The sequence below is a fragment of the Belonocnema kinseyi genome, chromosome 4, assembly GCF_010883055.1.
Source record: "Belonocnema kinseyi isolate 2016_QV_RU_SX_M_011 chromosome 4, B_treatae_v1, whole genome shotgun sequence".
NCBI lineage: Eukaryota > Metazoa > Arthropoda > Insecta > Hymenoptera > Cynipidae > Belonocnema > Belonocnema kinseyi.
In genome coordinates, this window is record NC_046660.1 from 38590152 (window position 1) to 38611224 (window position 21073).

Here is a 21073-nt window from a genome sequence, read left to right on the forward strand (position 1 = left end):
CCAGGTTTCATCCATGGTTATAAATCGGCGCAAAAACTCGGTCGGCTTACGCGAAAATAATGCCAAATTCTGCTGGAAAGTTGTCACACGAATTCGTTTTTGTTCACTGTGAGCAAACGCGGCACCCATCGCGCGCAGAGCTTCTTCATGCCCAAAACTGAATTCACGATATTGCCCACACGTTCCAATGATATGCCTACAGCATTAGCTACCTCTCTCAATTTCACTTTGGGATCATTCAACATCATATCATGGATTTTTTCGTTATTTTCTGGTGTAGTGACCTCTTTTGGGCGCCCTGATCGTTCAGCATCAACTGTGCTCGTACGGCTACAACGAAACTCGGTAAACCACTTATGAATCGTTTCAATTGACTGTGCAGAGTCCGGGTAATACTTATCCAGCTTGGCCTTGGTCTCGGATATCGTTTTCTTGCGAAGATAGTAGTGTTTGATCAAAATTTGAAACTCAGATTTTTCCATATTAAAAAAAACTCGGAGGTTAGTCGCTTCTCAGTGCTGTAACTTGTAAATGCGTAAACATAAATGGCTGAAGTTTTGACAGGCGTCATTTGAAGGATCAAGCTCGACGAAAATGGTTCACATTAGTGAATACTAATGCCATCTCTTAGAATTTTCAGGTACTTATCACACTGCCTAGTACAATAAAAATTTCAGACCAAAACAACGAAATTAGTACAATTTTTCTTCTTTTTTTCAACGAAGGAAATTAGATACCATTTGATGAGATTTTTATTAAAGTTTTTTTATTTTAATTCAACTTCTTATTCCAGAGTGACTACAGAATTCGATTTTTAAATTCCAGGCCATTTCCAGGTTTTTTAAGAAGTTAATTTAAAAAACTCAAAATCTTACGCTGGCAGTTCCATTTCAGAAAAATTTAAAACTTTAGAGGAAGATAAAAATAGCATAAAATGAAACTAATTAAATTCTGATGATTTTAAATATTTGCAAGGATAAAGAAAAATTTTGAAAACTATATCCTACTTCATTAATTAGAATAAAATTGAATTTTCCTTTAAAGACGATACATTTTTTCTTGAAATATTGTTAAATCTCAGGAATTTCTACATATATTAAATGATTTAAAAATAAATTTTAAGTACATTTTAAGGCCTCCCAGATTTTAATTATTTTTCAATGAAATGACTAATCAAAGTTCAAAAATTTTTTTTCTACAATTTTTAACTTACACACTTGCATTATTATCAAATGAGACAAGTTTATAGTTACAATATATTTTGAACTTAAGTTGACGGAATTAAACAATTTTCTTCATTTAAAGAATTTCTAAATTTAAACTTGTTTCTAGGTACTAGTTTTTTTTTTAATTTAAGTCCTTGCAAAATTATGAATTGGCAAGGATTTCTAATTTAAACTATCTTCAAAACAGAAAACTTTTTATTGTTGAATGAGATTAAATCTAATTTCTGATTTAAAAAACTCATTCAAATTGAGATAGTTAATTTTTAACCGATATTCAATTTGAAATATAACGAAAGTTAACGCGTTTATTCGGAAATTATAATGATTGAAGTATGAATGTGTTTATTTATAATAATAATGTCTGCAACTATTCGATAAAAATGGTAGAATTTTGAAATATTTGTCTTTAAAAAGTCGATAAAGGTAAAAAATTAAGTACAATCCGAGGCCTAAGATGCAAGATAATAAAGAACATATGAATTTATAGTATTTTTAATTAATTTTTGTATACATCAGTCTTTAGGAATCTTTTTCTGTGACATATTTAAAGCATAAAAGTGACAAAAAGTTAATTCCTAATAAGTAAACAAAGAATTTTGAAAATTACATAAATTACAACAAATTGACAGAATTCAAGTGATTAAAAAAATTCAAAAAGCAATACAAAAAACAACGAATTAAATCAAATTCGAGTGATTTAAACGAAATTTAAGGAAAATGAAAAAAATCTATGTAATTTATAGAAATCCTAGTAAATTAAAAGAAAAATAAAAACATTCCGTTGATTTCAGTGAAATTGGAGTAAATTTATGAGAATTCAAAAGAATTAAAAAATATATTTAAGAATGAAAGGCGAGTTTGAACGAGTTCAGTGTGAATTACAAAAAATGAACAAAACATTTTTTAACTTCATTTCATTGAGTAGAACTGCGTGAATTTAGAAGGATTCAAATGAATTAAAAATAATTTGGAAAGCTAAAAAATCAAGAGTATTCATAAGAATTAAAAAATGTTTAAAGGGTACATGATGAAGCCTTCAGAATACAGAGTGAATTCTGAATTAATTTTAAAAAATAGAGTGAATTTAGAAGGATTTCAGGGAAGTCGGGAAACTTTGAACACAACTTGAGTGACCAGAAAAAAAATTAATGAAATTTTTTTTTAACCCAACAAATTAAATAAAATTTGAGTAAATTTAGAGAAATTTAAGGGAAATGAGAAAAATTCTAAGTAGTTCATAAAATTTGTATTAAACTGAAAAAATTCCATTTGCGTGAATTTGAAAGAAATAATTTAAGAGAACTTACAGAGATTTAAAAAGATTAAGAGAATTTCAAAGAAATTTTTTTTAAAAAGAATTCAGGGTAAAATGAAAATTAATTTAAATAAGTTGAAAACAAAAATTAAAAATATTTAACAGGTTTCAGTGAAATTGTTGTGAATTTGTAATATTTCAAGGGAATTCAAAAGAATAGCACCATAAAATGAACAGATTTTAATGTATCCAATTATTTTATGATAATTTTTTACTTAGGTTTGAGTACAGAATAACAATAATTTAAAATATGTAAAAAAATTGAAATTCACTTATTTCAAAAAGTTCTCGATAATTTTTTCTTTAAATATTTAAAATGTTTGAAAACTAACACAAGTTATAAACAATAAAGAAAATGCAAAGTGGAAAAATGCTTCAATAACCTCAATGATAAAAAAACTTTCCTTTTTACAGAAATCCACATAAAAAGCACGAATAAGAAATATTTCAAGATTCAAGGATTTCAAATATTTATAGGGATTTGAACCTGTTTTTTTTTAAAATTTACGTCAAGGGACGAATTTAATTTAATTTATATTCAAGGAATTTTAAATTATTTCTATTTACGTCAATGTATTTTTTAAGTATTTTAAGAGATTTTAAGAGTTTTTGATGAATTTCTAGATAACTTGAGGGAATTAATAAAATTTTATTTCAAATGATTTCTACAGGTGGAACAATTTTCAAGGCATATAGAGAAATAAAAAAAATACAGATTGCAAAGAATTTCTAAAATGTCAAGGGATGTCAAGGAATTTGTAGAATTTCCAAAGCTTAGGAGGAACTTTAAAGAATTTCAGTAGGACCTCCAACGAGTTCAAAGATTTTAGCGGATTTTACAAATTTCAATGAATTTTAACGGGATTTAAAGATTTTAAGGGATTTCTAATAATTAAAACCGATTTCAAATATTTAAACGGATTAAAAAATATTCTACAGGTAAAACGGAAATTCACAGATTTACTACTTACACTACTTCTAATTCTACGTTCTACTACATCTACTTTTTACCACAGTTCCTGCAATAATGTTGCATTGTTTATTATTAAAATGGTGATCGTCCTATAATCTTTTTCTATATAATGATATTCTAAAATAAATTTTCTTCAATCGTAAGGGCTATGCAATCTCTATAAAATCTCCAGTGATTTCTCTAAGATTTCATTCAATTCCATGCTATCTTCTGCAATCCCATGGAATCATTTGCAACATATTTTGCAATTCCTTGCATTCTTGCAATCTAATTTTAGGGAAACCAGTACGAGGTGGATTTAGGACGAGATTTATAATCAACCTTTTTACCAAATACTCGCTATTTTTTCAGTTGAAAAATGTCTTTTTGACATGGCGGTGAAAATTTTGTTCGCTGACAGATTATCAATTGAATAATTTTTCATACTACGGAATCATTGAGAATTTTGGCATTTTTTTAAACAATACTCTCGGAATAAGTATGCAATTTTTATAAGTTTATTATCATTAATTTTTTGTTTTTTCAGTCCTTGTACACAACAATTTATTTTATCTTTATATAATTAAAATTCAGTGCACAATTCACAGATTAATATTTTGAATAAAATATATGTTTCAGGTGAGTAGGAACCTTGCAAAAACAGTTCAATTAAAACTGTTTCAAATTAACAACATTTCAAAATAAAAAAATGCATTTTAAATAAAATAGATGAATTTGTAACAAAAACAACGAATTTAAAAAAAAAAAAAAAAAAAAATACACGTAATTTTAATCCAATAGTGGAATTTTAAATTTAAAAAAAACGAACAAATTTGAAGTAAAAAAAAGTTATGGAATATTCAACTAGGTCAGTTAAAATTTCAGGTTAAAATAAATTTTCGAACAATTTTTTTCAACAAAATAGTTAAATTTCCAGTTAAGAAATTAATTTAAAAAAAAAACGAATATTTAACCAAATAAATACATCTGCAATTTAAAAAAGTTAAAAGAGCTAATTTTCAAGCACATAAATAACTTCTCTACTAAAATGATGGAATATTCCATTAGATCAGTTAAATTTTCTGTTTAAAAATTAACTTAAAAAAAAAACTTATCTTAAAAATAGTTCAATGTTGGACTAAAGAAATGCTCAAGAAAATAATTCAATTTTCAATCAAAATTATAAATCTTTAACTGTAGTAGTTGAATTTTCAATCAAAAAGAAAAATTTTCAACTAAAATGATGAAAATCCAACTAAAATAGTTGAATTTTTAACAAGAAAATGAGTGTTCATTTTTCAACCAAGATTAATTTTCTAAAGAAAAGGACGAATTTTCAACTAAAAAAGATGAAATTACAACTAAAAAAAATTAACTTTTCACCCAAGAATTGAATACTTAAATATTCAGTTAAAAAATTGATTTCCAGCCAAAGAGATGAATTTTAAATTGGAATAGTTGAATTTATAACAAATGAAAATGAGTTTTCAACCTTAAATATTAATTTAAATATTAAATTTAAGTGATGAATTTTCAACCAAAATTATTTATCATAAACTAGAATAGTTGAATTGGAATTGAAAAAATTTAGTTTACACTAAGATGATGAATATTTTAAATATATTAATTGGATTTTCAACCAAAAAGATGAATTTTCAGTTAAGAACATTAATTTCCACAAAAAAAGAAGAATTTTCAACCAAGAAGATAAAATCTCGACCCAAAAAGACGAATTTTCAAGTGAAAAAGATTAATTTTCAACCAAAAATGTACACAAAAATTAATTCTCAACGTAAATTGTAATAGTTGATGCCAATCAAAAACGATTTTAATATAAATGCAAAAACAGCTAAACTGAATCCAACAAGGCTACCAAAAAGGACGAATATTTAACAAAATATATGAATTTCAAAACCAAATAGTTGAATTTATAGTTAAAAAAATTTGGTATGTAATACTTTCTCCATTTGTTCAGTATTTATCAATATTATGACTTGAAAAGTTGCTCTATTCATTTCGCATTGATTTCCCTTAGACAAAAATCCGAATAACTAACCCAGGAATTACTACTTAAATCCTGGAAACAAAAATTCCCTTAAATTCCAGGTATTTTCCAGGTATATCAAAATTTTTCAAGGTACAATTTTTCATAGTGCTCAACCATTAAAAAATTTCGCGTTTTTAAAAACAATCGACTCGAAATATGTATACAGTTTCGCGAGTTTATTACAAAAAATGTCTTTTTCAGTTTCTAGGAATTAAATTAAAATAATTAAATCAGAGATCCTTGAAAAATTATTATTACAAGATATTCTTTAATATATTAGAATAATCGATTAATTAAATAAATAATACTGAAAACATAATTCTTAATTTTTAAAATTTGTTTTTCAAAGTCCATGAATTTGAATAATAATTCAAACAAATTTGTACTTTAGAATCTTGTCTTTAAAATTCAGTGCATATTTAGGGAAAATTAATGTGGATACTATATTAAATTAAATTTAAACCGCCTCAAATTCCTAACTTTCCAAGTAAAAATATTGCATTTTCAACAAGATAGGTAAAGTTTTAAGCAAATAGTTAAATTTTCAACCAAAAGGATTAATTTTCTACCAGAAAAGACGATTTTTTCAACAAAATGCATGAATTTTCAAACAAATAAATGAAGTTCCAACTAAAAAAAAATTTAACCGAATAGTTGAATTTTGAACTAAAAAATATCAGGTTTCAACGAAAAATGAAATAGTTAAATTTCTAAATAAAAAATTAATTTTCAAAAAAACAAAAAAAATGCGGAAAATTTTTCGACCCAAGGGATAAATTTCCAACAAAAGTGTTCAACTTTCAACCAGTTAGTTTTATTTTTGACCAAACAGATAACATTTTAATTATAATGATGATTCTGTAACTGTAAAAGTTAATTTTTTAACAAAAATATGAATTTTTAAATAGTTGGATATTTAAAAAAATTAGTTTTCAGTCAAGAACATCAATATCTACAAAAAAAAGATGAATTTTCAAGTAAAAATATCAATTCCCAACCAAAAATTGAATAGTTAAATTGGCAATAAAAAAACTATTTTTTAGTTAAAGTGGTGCATCTTAAAAAAAATTAATAAAGAAGTTTAAGTATCAACCAAGTAGTTGAATTTAAAAAAAAATTAAATTTCAGCGAAAAAGTTAATAGTTAATATGCCAACCAAAAACGATTTTAATCTAAATTCAAAAGCAGCTGAATTCAATCGAAAAAGACTAATTTAAAACTAAAAACGATTTTTCATTCAACACAGAACAAAATGCAACAAAAATGGTACATTTTCAAGCAAAATGATGTATTTTCAACTAAAATGATGAATTTCCAACTGAAATCGTTGAATTTTTAACAAAAAAATTAGTTTTCATCCAATAAGATTAATTTTTATACAGAAAAATATGAATTTTCAAATAAAGACATGAATTTTCAACTCAAAAAGGTAAAACTACAACTTAAAAAATTAATTTTTCAACCAGGAAATGAATAGATATTCAGTTTAAAAAAATTGTTTTCAAGTAAAGAGTTGAAATTTCAAATAAAATGATGAAATATTCAAGTAGATTAGTTAATTCTTCAATTTAAAAATCTATTTTCAACAAAACAAAACTTTTCAACATAATAGTTCAACCTTCATTGAGAAAACTAAATATAAAAAAATATTCAACAAAATAGTTTAATTTTCAATGAAAATAATTAATCTAAAACTTTAGTAGTTAAATTTTCCACCAATAGTATGAATTCTCAATTGAAATCATGAATTTTCAACTGAAACAGTTGAATTTTCAACAAGAAAAAATAATTTTTCAACCAAGAAGAATAATTTTCTAAAGAAAAAGACGATTTTTAAAGAAAAAACAGGAATTTTCAACTGAAATTTTTTTTCAGATAAAAAAATTATTCTCAACCAAAGAGATGAATTTTTAACTGAAATTCTGAAGTATTCAACTAGATTAGTTTATTTTTTATTTAAAAATTAATTTTCAACAAAACAAAACAACAAATTTTCAAAAAAATAAAAATGGTTAGATCTTCAGCTGAAAAAAAAATTAATAAAAAAAATGGTCAACATAATAATTTATTTTTAAAGGAAAATGATGAATCATAAAATTCAGTAGTTGAATTCTTAACAACAAAAATGAGTTTTCAACCTCGAATAAATATAACATTTAATGTTTAACTAACGAGATGAATTTGACAACTAAAATGATGTATCTTCAACTGGAATAGTTGAATTTGAAATGAAAAAAAGGCAATTTTAACTAAGAAGATCAACCTTTAACTATAAGAATTGGATTTTCAACTGAAAAAATGAATTTTCAGTCAATAACATTAACTTCTACTAAAGAAAACGATTTTTCAAAAAAGCAGATTACTGTCTACCAAAAAAGACGAATTTTCAAATAAAAAAGGTCAATTTCCAACCAAAAATTGAATTGTTAAATTTGCAATGAAAAAAAGACTATTTTTCAGTTAAAATGATGAATATTAAACAAAAAAATGTTGAATGTCCAAGCAAAAATATAAATTTTTAACTGAAAGACTTGAATGTTTAACCAACAAAAGATTAGTTCTCAATAAACAAGATTAGTTTCCTACAGAAAAAGACGAATTTTCAACAAAATACATGAATTTGCAGCTAAAAAAGATAAAATTATAACTAAAAAAAACAAAAAAACTAAAATAACATATTGCAATATGTAACGTTTCGACTGTAATCTGTCTCTTATCATCAGGCAAATTATACCTTAAAAAAGAAAATCTAAGAAAAGTAAAAAAAAATGCGGTTCTGATGAAATAAATTGAAAAAAAAAAATTATGATAAATAACTGGCCACATCATTGATGAGGAAATCTCAAAAACAAAAGAGATACCTAATGACGGAAAGTTACATTTTTTTTAATTATTCAAGCGAACCACTGTGAAAATATTTATAGCAATATGTTGGATTCATCTTATTAATTTTATAATATTTATTTTTATGAGACTTTCAGCTATAATTTAAAAAATAAAAAATCCCGATACGTTAAGGGCATGTGATATTTCGTCGTGTGATCAATTGAGTATAGTTTACCCGGTTTTTTGTCCACAAAAATAAAAAAATTTTTAAACTGAACTCGGAGATGCTATAAAATATCATAAAGGACGTTCCCGAACTCCTTTTTGAGGCATAATAACAAAAAAATTTATTGTGCTGAATAAGAATTTTATGCATATACATTATTTTGAGGTTACGTCGTTTTTCATCTCTGCCTTTCCGATAATTTGGAAATTATTTATGAAATAAACTTTTTTGATTGCCTGCAAACAAGGTTAGTTCCGGAAGATTAGTTACTATGTTTATTTGTCAGCCCAAAGCTTTCGGCCAAAAATATTGTGGCAGAGTGGTGGCGCCAGCTATGCAGTTGGCCTATGATCGTTACAAAACCGTGGCAAAAGAATAAAATTGAATTTGACAACACATTAAAAGTAATTTTCTGACAGTTTGAAATAATGTTCAAGTGTTTTTAGGGATCTATGTGACAGTTTACATCTTCTAAGCGAAATAAAAGTGAAAAAACTGCTTTTAGATGTAAAAATCTGCAACTATTTACAGATGCTCCGAAATATCCGCAGGGTTGATATTTTGATTAAAAAATGATGAAGTGCGTTTGTTTTGGTTGTAAATCGCGTTATAAAAGCAATCGGGAGCAAGAAAAAGCTAAAAAAATTCAATTTTTTAAAGCGCCAAATGATCCAAATATTCTTAAAGAATGGTAAATAGCTATTTTAAGGGATGATATCAAACTAAAACCTGGTGATGTAGTTTGTTCGTTACACTTCAACCCAGAAGATATCATCCGAGAAAAGGTTTTTACAGGACTTATGGAAGTGCTGTGGCAACGGTAAGTGGTACATATAAAGTGCATAAATATATCTTTTTTTTTTGTACAGTTTTTATCTTTTAAAAAATATTATTTTATTGTTAATGTTGACTTTGAGGGGAAAGGAAATGATCATTACACTTATTTTTAAAATAAACATGAACTAAAGGGTTTTATTCCCAAAAAGAAATCGCAATATACGAACTCAGTGTTCAAAATCATTTGCAACTTGCTATTTTATCCATTTTACAATGATGTATTATCGCCTAGCAGGGTATTTGGATTTTTCTTTATTATTCATAATTATTCTCATCGAATCTACAGAAAAAAAATATCGATAAAAATTAATTTTAATTTAAAATTATTAAATTATGTTTTTTTTTTTAAAGAATAATTTAATGAAAATATAAATTATTTTATAGTTTTCGATGGCGGTAATGTAACATAATAAAACTTTTTAAGGGTGAAAATTGGTAAATTTCTATCATTTTATAGTAACTTTTTAAACATGTTCAACTTTTTAATTTTGCTACCACATGGGCAATAAGATTGTAAAGAAATTAAAAATTAATTATATTTTATTTAAAAATGTTATTTATAACTTTTCAATAATCACAGATGGAAATAAAATAAGAAACAACATTTTTCTGGCGAAAATGAAACTTATGAATTTGTACCCAAAGCTGCGAGAAACAAATGTTTTTCGTTTTCTATTTTTGTATATATTTTTTAATAAGCTAGGGAAACACACACATTATTTTTATGTTTCTAACAAATTTTCTAACTATTTTTTCGAATCTTCAAACATAAGCCATTTTTACACATTTACATTTTTTTCAATTTTACGTTTATGGAAATAAATAACTTAAGATGAAATAAATTACAATTATTTTGAAAAAGTAGAACATTTAATAAAAAGTGCATTGACAAACATATTTCATCATTATATTTTTAATAAATTAATAATACTTATTACTTTTATTTATGTATTACTTATCTACAGTGAACTGTTGCCTTTAACATAATTAAAAAAAGACGTTTATAAGTATTATTTCTTAAAAATATAATAATCAAATATTTTGATGACAAAATTGTTTTTAATGTTTATAGTTCCCAAAACTATTATTCGGATTTAAAATAACAGTGATTCAACAAATTTGCAATAGTTATTTTAAATTAAAAAGGTCATTTTGGAAACCTTAATTTATTCATTAAAAATACATTTTGGTTATAAAAATATTTTAATATTTTAGTTTAAACAATTGAGTAACAATTATAAAAAATAATAATTGTTTAAACTCGGGAATTTTATTAAAACAATTCAAAACAACTTTTTTATCAATATTATTTATTACAAATTAAATAATCAAATATTTTTATTTAAAAAGTTATTTTTAATGTTAAAGGTTCCAAAATTATTGTTTGGATTTAAAATAACAAGGATTGAAATGATTTTCCTGAATAAGATAATTCTAAGCAGTTTATAATATTACCAAATTTAGAAAATTCCTGAATAATAAAATTATGTAGAAATTTCGGTAGTTTTGAAAATAATAGAAAATAATTGCAATCTTGAAAAGAATCAGAAAAATTTGAAATAAATCATGAACTTATGAAGATTTCGAACAAAAAATTAGAAGCCTTTTCAAAAGTTTTAAAGGTTTTGAGAGAATAATAAAATTGTTTCAAGATTCATGGTAAATTTTCAAATTAATTCTTCATTTTGAAAAAAGGGATTTTCAAAGAAAATTAAATCAGAATTACAAAATCACAAAAAGAATTATATGAATTACAAAAGTTTTCAAGAGAATGAAAAAATGGTCTGTAGATTCCCAGGAAAATGTTAAATTTTTTTTATTTTTAAAAAATAACTTTAAAATTTTTAAGACCAATTCGAAAAATTTTAGAAGACACTCAGAACGTTTAAAAGCGGTGCAAAATTCTTAGTTTATACCGAGGAAAAGACTTATGTAAGATATTGAATAAAATCTGTTAAAATATTTAATATTATATATAAAAGAGCAATATTATTTAAAAAGAAAAGACTTGTAACAAATACTAAGAAACACAAGAAATGTATATAAAGTTATATATAAAATTGATTATTTTCTATTGAATAAATGTTATTAATTTATTATTGCGGTGAAAGAATATGTATGCTTAATACTTCAAATTTTGACCAAAAACTGTTATATATGCATATAAAAAGGTTTCATTCTATAAATTATGTATTATTTTATTAATTTTACCTACCCCATTTTAAAGAAGTGCATTTAAATACATAATTATTTATTTAAATATTTGAAAATCCGAAATGAATTTAATTTAATATTATATAATATCATTAAAAATATTATAAAGTTTAGACTATTTTCTTTTCGGAAATTCAAAAATTACACAAATAATTATGTCTGATTTAATTGGGAATGAATAATAATTTTTTGTAGTCAGTAGGAATTTATTGGGATTTACGTCTAAAATCAGTGAATTTTACGACTTTTGCAAATTATTTGTAATTCAAAAGATTAAAAAGATCTTAATGATTATTATCTTTTACCCATCAATTTCAGAAAATTAAATTTATTTCACTAAAGTTTTGTTTTTCACACATTCGCCTTGCATTATTTGAATTCTAGGCCAACTGCATAGCTGGCGCCGCCACACGGCGACCATCAACTCTCATGACAAAAATTTTCCACAGGCCTCCAGAAGAGTGGCATGGGAATGTTTGGAAGTAACGCTCGGGTAAATTGTAACACACATAACCTCGAAATATACACGCATGTTGTTAGCAGGGGGTGCTTCCACTAGCGGCGGCGCTAGTAGTAACTTTATTCTACAAAACCATACAGAACCATAGAAAAATTGCATAAAAATTACAGAATAAATATGAAAAACACTTTAAACTCATTTTCTCGTCATAGTATAGAGTCAAGTAGCAAATGAGACTTATTTACTTACGTATTATTTTGTTTAATATAGGAAAAAGCGGCAAAATTGACATAATTCAAATTTAAAAAAATTGCATAGATATTCAGAAATTATAAAGAATAATAAAAAAATAAATAACGAATACACAAATGAATGAAAAAACTGCCGAAAATATATATTATTATTGGATTATAAAATTTTTAAAATTTCAAATAACAAGATTTTTAATTAACAAAAAATAAAATCCAAAATTTCAAAATATCCAAAACTAAAATTCACCGACTTCAAGACCGACTTTTAAAATAAACGAATTATTAAGTTCTCGACAAATGTTTTAATTCCCGAAATTTAGAATTTTGCAACATGGTTACTTGATTATTAATTTATAAGTAATTAATAGAATTATAAATAAGGCAAACAATTTAATAAATCATCAATTAATAATTTATTAATTATTTTCGGAAATTTTAAATTTCGTCAAACTTAAATTAAAGAAATAGAAATATTTATGAGAATTTAAAAATTCGTTTATTTTATAATTCGGCAATTTTTTGTTGTTGCTAACTTATGATTTAGTTATTTCTTCTTTCGTTATTTTGTATTAGACCCGGACATTCAAACACTTAAAAATATAGTGATAAAGAGCTAATTTTTTTATATTGTCGCTTTACAATATAATGCTACTATATAATAAATATAATTGTTATATCTATATATGACAAACAAGGAATGTGATAAATCCTTAAATATTTTTTTCTATTAGAATAAAATAACCAACTCTTAAATGTGATATTTTTCAATCAATTAGACATTGTAACGAAGCTGACATATTTTAACATTTGTATGTTTCCAAATTTAAACAAATTACCTTACTCTCTTCTAAATTTCCCCAGCAATTTTAAGAAAATTTGTTTTTCTTTTGAAAAAATTCAAAATTATTTTCAGTTCTACTAAATATTTCTTGAATTTAACCGATTTTTGTTTCTTTTTATTTTGTAATCTTACCATATTGAAACATTTTGCTTTGAAATCTTCTAAACTATTTTTAGAAATTTTCGAAAATCGTTTGTTACGTTTAAAAACCTTTTTCAATTTTCTCTTATACTTCATTGTGCAAAATAAAAAATTATTTAAAACTTCCACACGAATATAAGAAAAATTCTTCTTGTTTTTTAATTTTGTCAGACCTTCTAAGCCTTCTAATTTCCAAAAATTATTCAAATTTTTTCAGCAAGATTTTAAAAATTGCCCTAAAATCTGTCAGCTTCTTCGTTGAACATTTTTTGAATTTTCTAAAATCTTTTAAAATAATTTCTTCAAATTAATTTTTCGAAATAAAAAGTTATTTTAATTTTTCCTAGCAACCTGAAAAAATATCTTTCATTTTCGTGAAACTTTACAAAATTTAGAAAAAAAATTTACAAGTTTTATTTATTTTGGAATCGTTTCAAAACTTTTGAATATCTCTCAAACTTACTCAAATGTCCAAAATTATGTAATATGACAAAATTGCAAAATTTTGCTTGAAAATCTTTCAAACCCTTTTTAAAAATTTAAAAATCTCCCATGAATTTCAAGAACTTTTTTCACATCCTGACATAATTCAGTTTACCAAAAAATTTGTAAAACTTGAAAAATAAAAAAAAATGGTGTCAACATCTTCTATATACTTTTAACTCACATTTTAAAATATTTAAAACTTAAAATTATTCTTTTAAAATAAAACCGAAACCATTTCTCCTCAGAGCTTTTATAATTATTAAAAAGCTTCTAACTCTTTTATTCGGGGTCTTCGGGTACTTTCATACCGGAGTGATAATTAATGGAAATGATTCGATAAAAAAAAAAGAAAAACACTATTAGAAAAATCAACTGTGTCATTTTCACAATAATTATATAAATAAACTGTTTTCTTGATACATTTTGAAGAGTTTTTTAACGGCTCTACATGACAAAAGACACATAACAGTCAAAACAAGTAGAACAAAGTTACTACTAGCGCCGCCGCATGGCCGTTTTCAACACATGGGCTATTTTCAACTCTTGGTGACAGGAGGCTGCTTGTTAGCAATATCAAAATTTTTGTTGATAAAAAAAAAAATACAAAAAAAGTGTGCGGAGACGTCCGTTAGCATGTTCCCTATCATTTCCCAGATATCGAAGACAAAATATTTCATATCCTAGGAAAAAAGCCGGGGGAATCTAACACTGAAAAAATCGATACTAATTCCTAAGCGCTATGCAAATTAATCACATTTGTCTAAATTAAAACTTTTTTGAATTATCCTACAAAAAAATTATGCGGGGACGTCCGTTAGCATGTTCGCTATCATTTCCCAAATTTTTAAGACAAAATATATATTATTCTAGAAAAAAAGCCGGGGAACCTAAAATTGGTAAAATCGACAATTTGCTGAGAATCACATGCCCTTAATTTTAACCAGAGATATTTAAGTCTAGGTTAAGAGGGTTAAATCGATCCAGGAGAGTTTTACTTGATAAATTTTGAGAAGATTTATATTATTTCCAGACATTTTCAGATAGGCTAGACGACACCCTGTAACCCCACGACCACCACAACAGAAGTAAAATACGAGAAACGAAATGAATGAATGAATGAATGAATGAATCACCTGGAGGCCAAGAAGCACTGTGAGGTTCAATCTTCTTATTAAACTGCTGCCTCTGGAGAAGATCTCTCAGCTGTCGATTGACCTCCGGTTGCTGACTGAAAGCCTCGGCCGGCTGTGCTTCTGTCCTCGACTCGGGCCTGGGAGAGGCATAACTCGGAACCGGAGAAGGTGTGGGAGGTTGGCTGCTATAAGGATCAGGAGTACGAGAGGGTGCATAGACATGTGTGGTGGGACGTGTGCTATTTGTATTAAAAACAGGTCGCGGTGTGCCCGGGGGTTGATTAAATACATCGTTTCGCGGCGACGTGGAATACGTCGAGGGAGTGCTGACGATTTGAGATCGGGGCGTTTGCGAGCCTTGGGAGAAGGCCTCGCTGCCGCTGCTCTCGAAGCGCTGAAAGTGCTCCTGAGATTGCGAGGAAGCCGGCGATTGAGGAAAGTCGTGAGGGGATTGAGGTGCTTGGGGTGAGAATGGCGAGGGTGGTTGAGGAAAGGCATTTGGAATCCCAGGCCTCACGACATTTCCTATCGGACGCATCACTGTCGTTGTACACGGTTGATTGGGCAAACGAGGCATACCTTGATGAGGACTTTGGGGTGCCATGCCTCGAGTCACTTTGATGGGAGGTGTTGCGAAGGTCGCTCGAGATCCTGGTGAAGGTGAAGCCATCGAGGTCATCTGATTGCCATCCTGTCGGAGAAAATTACAAATTAATACCCTTCACTACTGGCTCTAGGGCTTCGGGAAGCTTTCAAATTAAACACAGGGTTGCTAGAAGAGTCTGCTTACAAAATTCCATGACTTTTCCAGAGTTTTCAGGTTTAATTTTGAAAAAAAATTCAGGTCTACATTGTTGTTTTTTATTCAGCCAATTAAATTGAATTCTGATAAATTATGGTGCAATGTTCATCAATAATTATCTTTTTCTTTTGTTATTACTTCAAGAAAAATTAGAGTCGAACTATTTATGCAAAGTTTAGGATAACATTTGAAAATAATATTAATCTAACAAAAAAAACTCTAGACTTTTGAACAAAGTTAAAATAAAACTTTTAGATCGCCAGAATCCAGTTCTTTTTGCTTTTTACATTGAACTTTTCATTTATTTTCATTTAATTCTTAAAATTTTTCTGATTTTGCATTTTCCTTAAGTTTTCCTTTCCAATTTTCAAATATTGAATTCGTTATAAAATATTAAATTATTAAGACTATGAAATAGAGAAAAATAAAAAAGTTCCAGTCCTTTTTTCAAAATGCCATGACTTTCCCAGGTATTCCGTGCCTTGAAGCAACACTGACTTGTCAGGGTGTCTACTCAAATTCTAAACATCAAAAAATCCCTAACAATTCCAGGCTATTTACAGATCTCTCTAGATTTTTCCAGGTAGGAACTACACTTTTAAAAGACATAATATTTGAATAAGCTCAAAATTATCCACCTGGAAATTATTGCATTGTAAATACTTGAGATTACAAACTCGAAATATCAAACTTCAGAGCTAAAAAATGTCTCAAAATCGGTCTTTAAATGCTTAAGATATCAAGTGGAAATATATTACATTTTCAACAAAATAGTTGAATTAAAAAATGATTTTGCAACCAAGAAGTTTCATTTACAACCAAATGAAACATAAGAACCTTTGAAACAGAAGAGACAAATTTTCGAGAAAAAAAACAGTCAAATTTTCAACAAAATAGTTGCACTTTCAAGCTAAAAAGACGATTTTTCAAGAAGACAGACGAGTTTTCTAAAAAAAAGCCAATTTTTAACCAAGAAAGAGGAATACAAAATAAGAATTAGTTTTTTACTAAAAAAGATGAATTTTTAATCCAAAAGGACGAATTTTTTATCTAAAGAGACGAATGGAAATCAAACAATCAAAATGTCGACCACAAACCCTTTCTTTTTAATAAAATAGTTGAATCTTCAACAAAAAAGTTCATTTTCAACCAAGAAAGATCAATTAAAATATAAAATGATTTTTCTACTAAAAATAAATAAATTTGAAATCCAAAAGAACAAATTCTCTATCTAAAAACAAAAATGGAAATCAAACAGTCGAATTTTTGAATAAAAATCATGAATTTTTAACAAAATAATTGAACTTACAACAAAAACTTCATTTTTAGCCGAGAAAGATCCATTTTTATTTAAAAAAACTTTAATTTAAAACTAAGTAGTGAAACTTTGGAACAACAGAGACGAATTTTCGAAAAAACAGCAAAGTTTTCAACAACAAAAATATTGGAATTTTGAACAAAATAGTTAATATTCAAGCCAAAAGACTGAATTTTCAACAAAAAAAGTACATTTTTAACCAAGAAAGATGAATTTAAAATAAAAATTACTTTCCTATTAAAAAATATGAGTTTTCCACCAGAAAAGACGAATGGAGAACCAGTCAAATTTTCGACCAAAAAACAAACTAGTTGAATTTTCAACGAAATGGTGATGAATTTTTTCTCTTGAAACACGAATGGAGAACGAAAAAGTACAATTTTTTGTAGAAGTTTCTATACAAAAAAAGAGATGAATTTTTAACGAAAAAGATTGATTTTCCATGAAAAATTTCATTTTTAGCCAAGAAAGATAATATTTCAATCAAACCGTTGCATGTACAAACAAATAGTTTAACTTTATTCAAAAGAGACGAATTTTGAACGAAAAAGTACAATTTGCAACCTACAAAGATTAATGTTTGATACAAAAAAAAAAAAAAAAACAGTTGCATTTTCAACCGAATAGTTGAATTTTCAGGCCGAAAAGAAGAATCTTTCAGAAAACATGTGAATTTCCAACAACCAAAATTTATTTTTCAACCAATAAACATAGACTTTTAATCTAAAAGGTCGAATTTTCAATACAAAAAGACAATGTGCAACAAAACAGATGAATTTTAGACCAAAAAAAAAAGTTTTCAACAAAATTGTTGAATTTTCAATAAAATAATACAATTAGAAAAAATTAATTCTCAACCAAAAATAGTTGGCTTTTCTTATTGAATTCTATTAATTTAGTTCGAATTTAAGCTAAAAACTGAAAGTTTCTTGAAAACTGGAAGAAAAAGAAGAGTTCCTTAAAAAAGGGGAAAAAAGTTATAAGTCCAAAATATGTATACAATTTCGGGAATATTTAAACTATGAATACTATTACCATAAATAATTTAATAATATTTATGCTATTCATATGTAAAATTAAGTAACTGTTTTTTCATTTGTAAATATAATTTTATAAATAATGATAAATAATTTCTTAATTTTCGTAATTTTTCTAATTCACGTAAAATAAACAAATTTGAATTTAATTTTGAATCAAATAAATTTTCCTGAGATTAGTGAAAATGATAAATAGAAGTATGAAGTTACTGTAAAAAAATAAAGTTAGTTTTACAAATGAAAAAAAAAACATTGTTTTTCAAAGAATATAAATATAAAATATCTCCTGACAATCTAAGATTTTTCAGGTAGATAGACACCCTGATTACTTATAATTCATAAATAATGAAAAAGGTAATTACCTGAGACGTGGAAACTTGTAGTTGAGTAGTTAGCCCCGGAGTGCCATCAGGATTCAAGGCAGGTGAACCATCCTCGTTGATTTGCCTATGAACTCTTGCCATTGCTGAAATATTACATATTCCTATGTAATAGTATTAAAAAAATAATATTTATTTTCATGCCAGAGAATACTGATAAATGTACAGTCAGACTTCACAGTCCAAAATTATCTCAAAACAGGGGAAATAGGATAAGTTTTCAAACAAATATATTAACAAATAATTTGAATTCTCATCTAATAAGATAAACTTGCAACCATAAAGAGTAATTTTCTACTAAAATAAAAGGAAAATTTTCAACAAAACAGGTCAATTTTGAACCAAAGAGATGAATTTTAATTAAAATGACGAATCAACGAAAAAAAAAGAATTTTTAATAACATAGTTTAACTTTTAACGAAGTATATGTTTTTTAGACAAAAAAGAGGCATTTTCAACACAATAGTTGAAATCTCAACCCAAACAGATGCATTTTTAAAGAAACACTTGAAATTTCTATGAACATAATAAAATGTTAACCCAATAAAACGAATTTTAAACCAAAAAGTTTAATTTTTAAACAAAGAGATGATTCTCCAATAAACATAATTTTTAACAATGTTACAGTGGAATTAATAATAAAACGAATTTTTAGCAAACTAGCAGTTCCAATTTCAATCAAGAAGTTCAATTTTCAACGAAAAAATGATGAATTTTCAATACGAAAAATTAAAGTTTTGTTTTTATCTCAGAAGTTCTACCAATTTTCAACCAAAAACGGAATTGTTAAATTTTTAGTGATGAAAATTTTATTTGAGCACAAAAAAAACCGAGTTTTAGCAAATTAGTTCAATCGTCGACGAATAAAATTAATTTCGAACAAAGTATGTCAGCTTTCAACCAATTAGTTGAATTTTCAGCTTAAAACAATGAACTTTTTAATCAAAAAATTAATTTTCATTGAATATTATCAATCTTTATCAAAAGAACTGAATTTTTATTAATATAAATCAATTTTCAACGAAAATGTTTCAATTTTTCAATACGAAAGCACGAATTTTCTATTCAAAAAGACGAATTTTCAATACAACAGTTGAATTTACAACAAAAAAAGACTTTATGACAAAATAGTTGAACTTTCAATCAAACAATAAGTTTTTAAACCAAGATATGCATACCAAAACAAAAATATAACCAAAAGGAATAAACTTTAACTAAAAAAGGATGAGTTTTCAATCCAATATTCGAATTTTCAATCCAAAATGATGAATTCGCTATGCAACAAGACAGATTATCAACAAAATAGTTGAATTTTCAACAATAAAATGGAGACTTTTTAGGAATTTAATAATGAATAAAAAAATTAAAAGAATTACATTTCTACGAAAAAAGATTACTTTTTAGGAAATTCGTTGAATTTTGAACAAAATAATTAAATTTCAAACCAAACAGGAGAATTTGAAACCAAAAGAAATGGATTTTGGATCAAGAAAATAATAGTAGACTATTAAATTTAAGAGAATTAACTTTCAGTCATAAAAGACAAATTTGCAACCCACAAGGACGAATTTTCAACAAAACAGTTGAAATTTCAACAAAATATTATAATTTTTAGCAAATAGTTAAATTTAAAAACTAAAATGATGAATTTTCAACTAAATGGTTGAATTTTTAAAACCCTGTTTTTTTCTTTGTTATTTAACTGACTCTGAAGGGCCGATCATTTTTCAACCAGCTAGTTGAATTTTCGACCAAAAATGATGAATTTCCGCCAAAAAAGTTGAGTTTTCTACTAAAAGATGAATTTTCAGTACAAAAGGATGAAATCTTTATACAAAAAGACGAATATTCAATAAAAAAATTTAATTTTCAACCAAATTATTCTTAACCAAAAAAGTCGATTTTTTTAACCAAAGATTTGCTTTCTGAACCCAAAATACATTAGTAGTTTTTCTAAAGAAAAATAATTAACTTTCAACCAAATAATTAAATTTGCATTCAAATAATAGGATTTTTACCCTAAAGATGAGATGAAATTTGAAGTCAAAATATTATAGTACACTTTTCAATCAAATAAAATGAAATAATTAACTTTTAACCAGAAAAGATCAATTTTCAATGCAAACGGACGAATTTTCTATCCAAAAGACGAATTTTCAATAAAATCGTTGGATTTTCGAACAAAAAAGATTACTTTTCAACAAAATAGTAGAATTCTTAACTAAAAAAGTCGAATTTTTAACCAAAACAATTTCTATCTGAACCCAAAAGACAATAGTATTGTTTCTAAAAAAAAAATAACATTCAAAAATAAAATTTCTTTTTAAGAAAATAGTTGTCTTTTCAAAGAATTAAATTTGGAACCAAATATTAACATTTTTAATCGAAAGGCGAGATGAATTTTAAACTCGAAATACTATAGTATACCTTTTAAATAAAAGGAATCAACTTTCAATTAGAAAAGATGAATTTTCAAACCAAACTAGAAGCTCTTATGCGCGCTACGCGTGCGACCCCCTAATTTACATGTAATTATTCTATTAGAAAATTAAGTTCAATAAAATACACGACTTCGCATGGG

The 21073-nt window shown here is 26.0% G+C and overlaps 1 protein-coding gene across 3 annotated transcripts in view; it reads right to left on the reverse strand.

Moving 5' to 3' along the window:
* LOC117171274 (histone-lysine N-methyltransferase 2C-like) overlaps window positions 1–21073 on the reverse strand; it is a 166826-nt gene that overhangs the window by 86603 nt on the left and 59150 nt on the right. For 2 of the 3 annotated variants that reach the window (XM_033358413.1, XM_033358412.1), the window contains exons 16-17: window positions 18475–18596; window positions 14956–15646 (exon numbers count right to left, since the gene is read on the reverse strand). In XM_033358413.1, coding sequence (XP_033214304.1) covers window positions 14956–15646; window positions 18475–18596 — 813 coding nt within the window. The remainder of the gene's footprint in view (window positions 1–14955; window positions 15647–18474; window positions 18597–21073) is intronic. The other variant, XM_033358411.1, reaches the window with a different exon arrangement.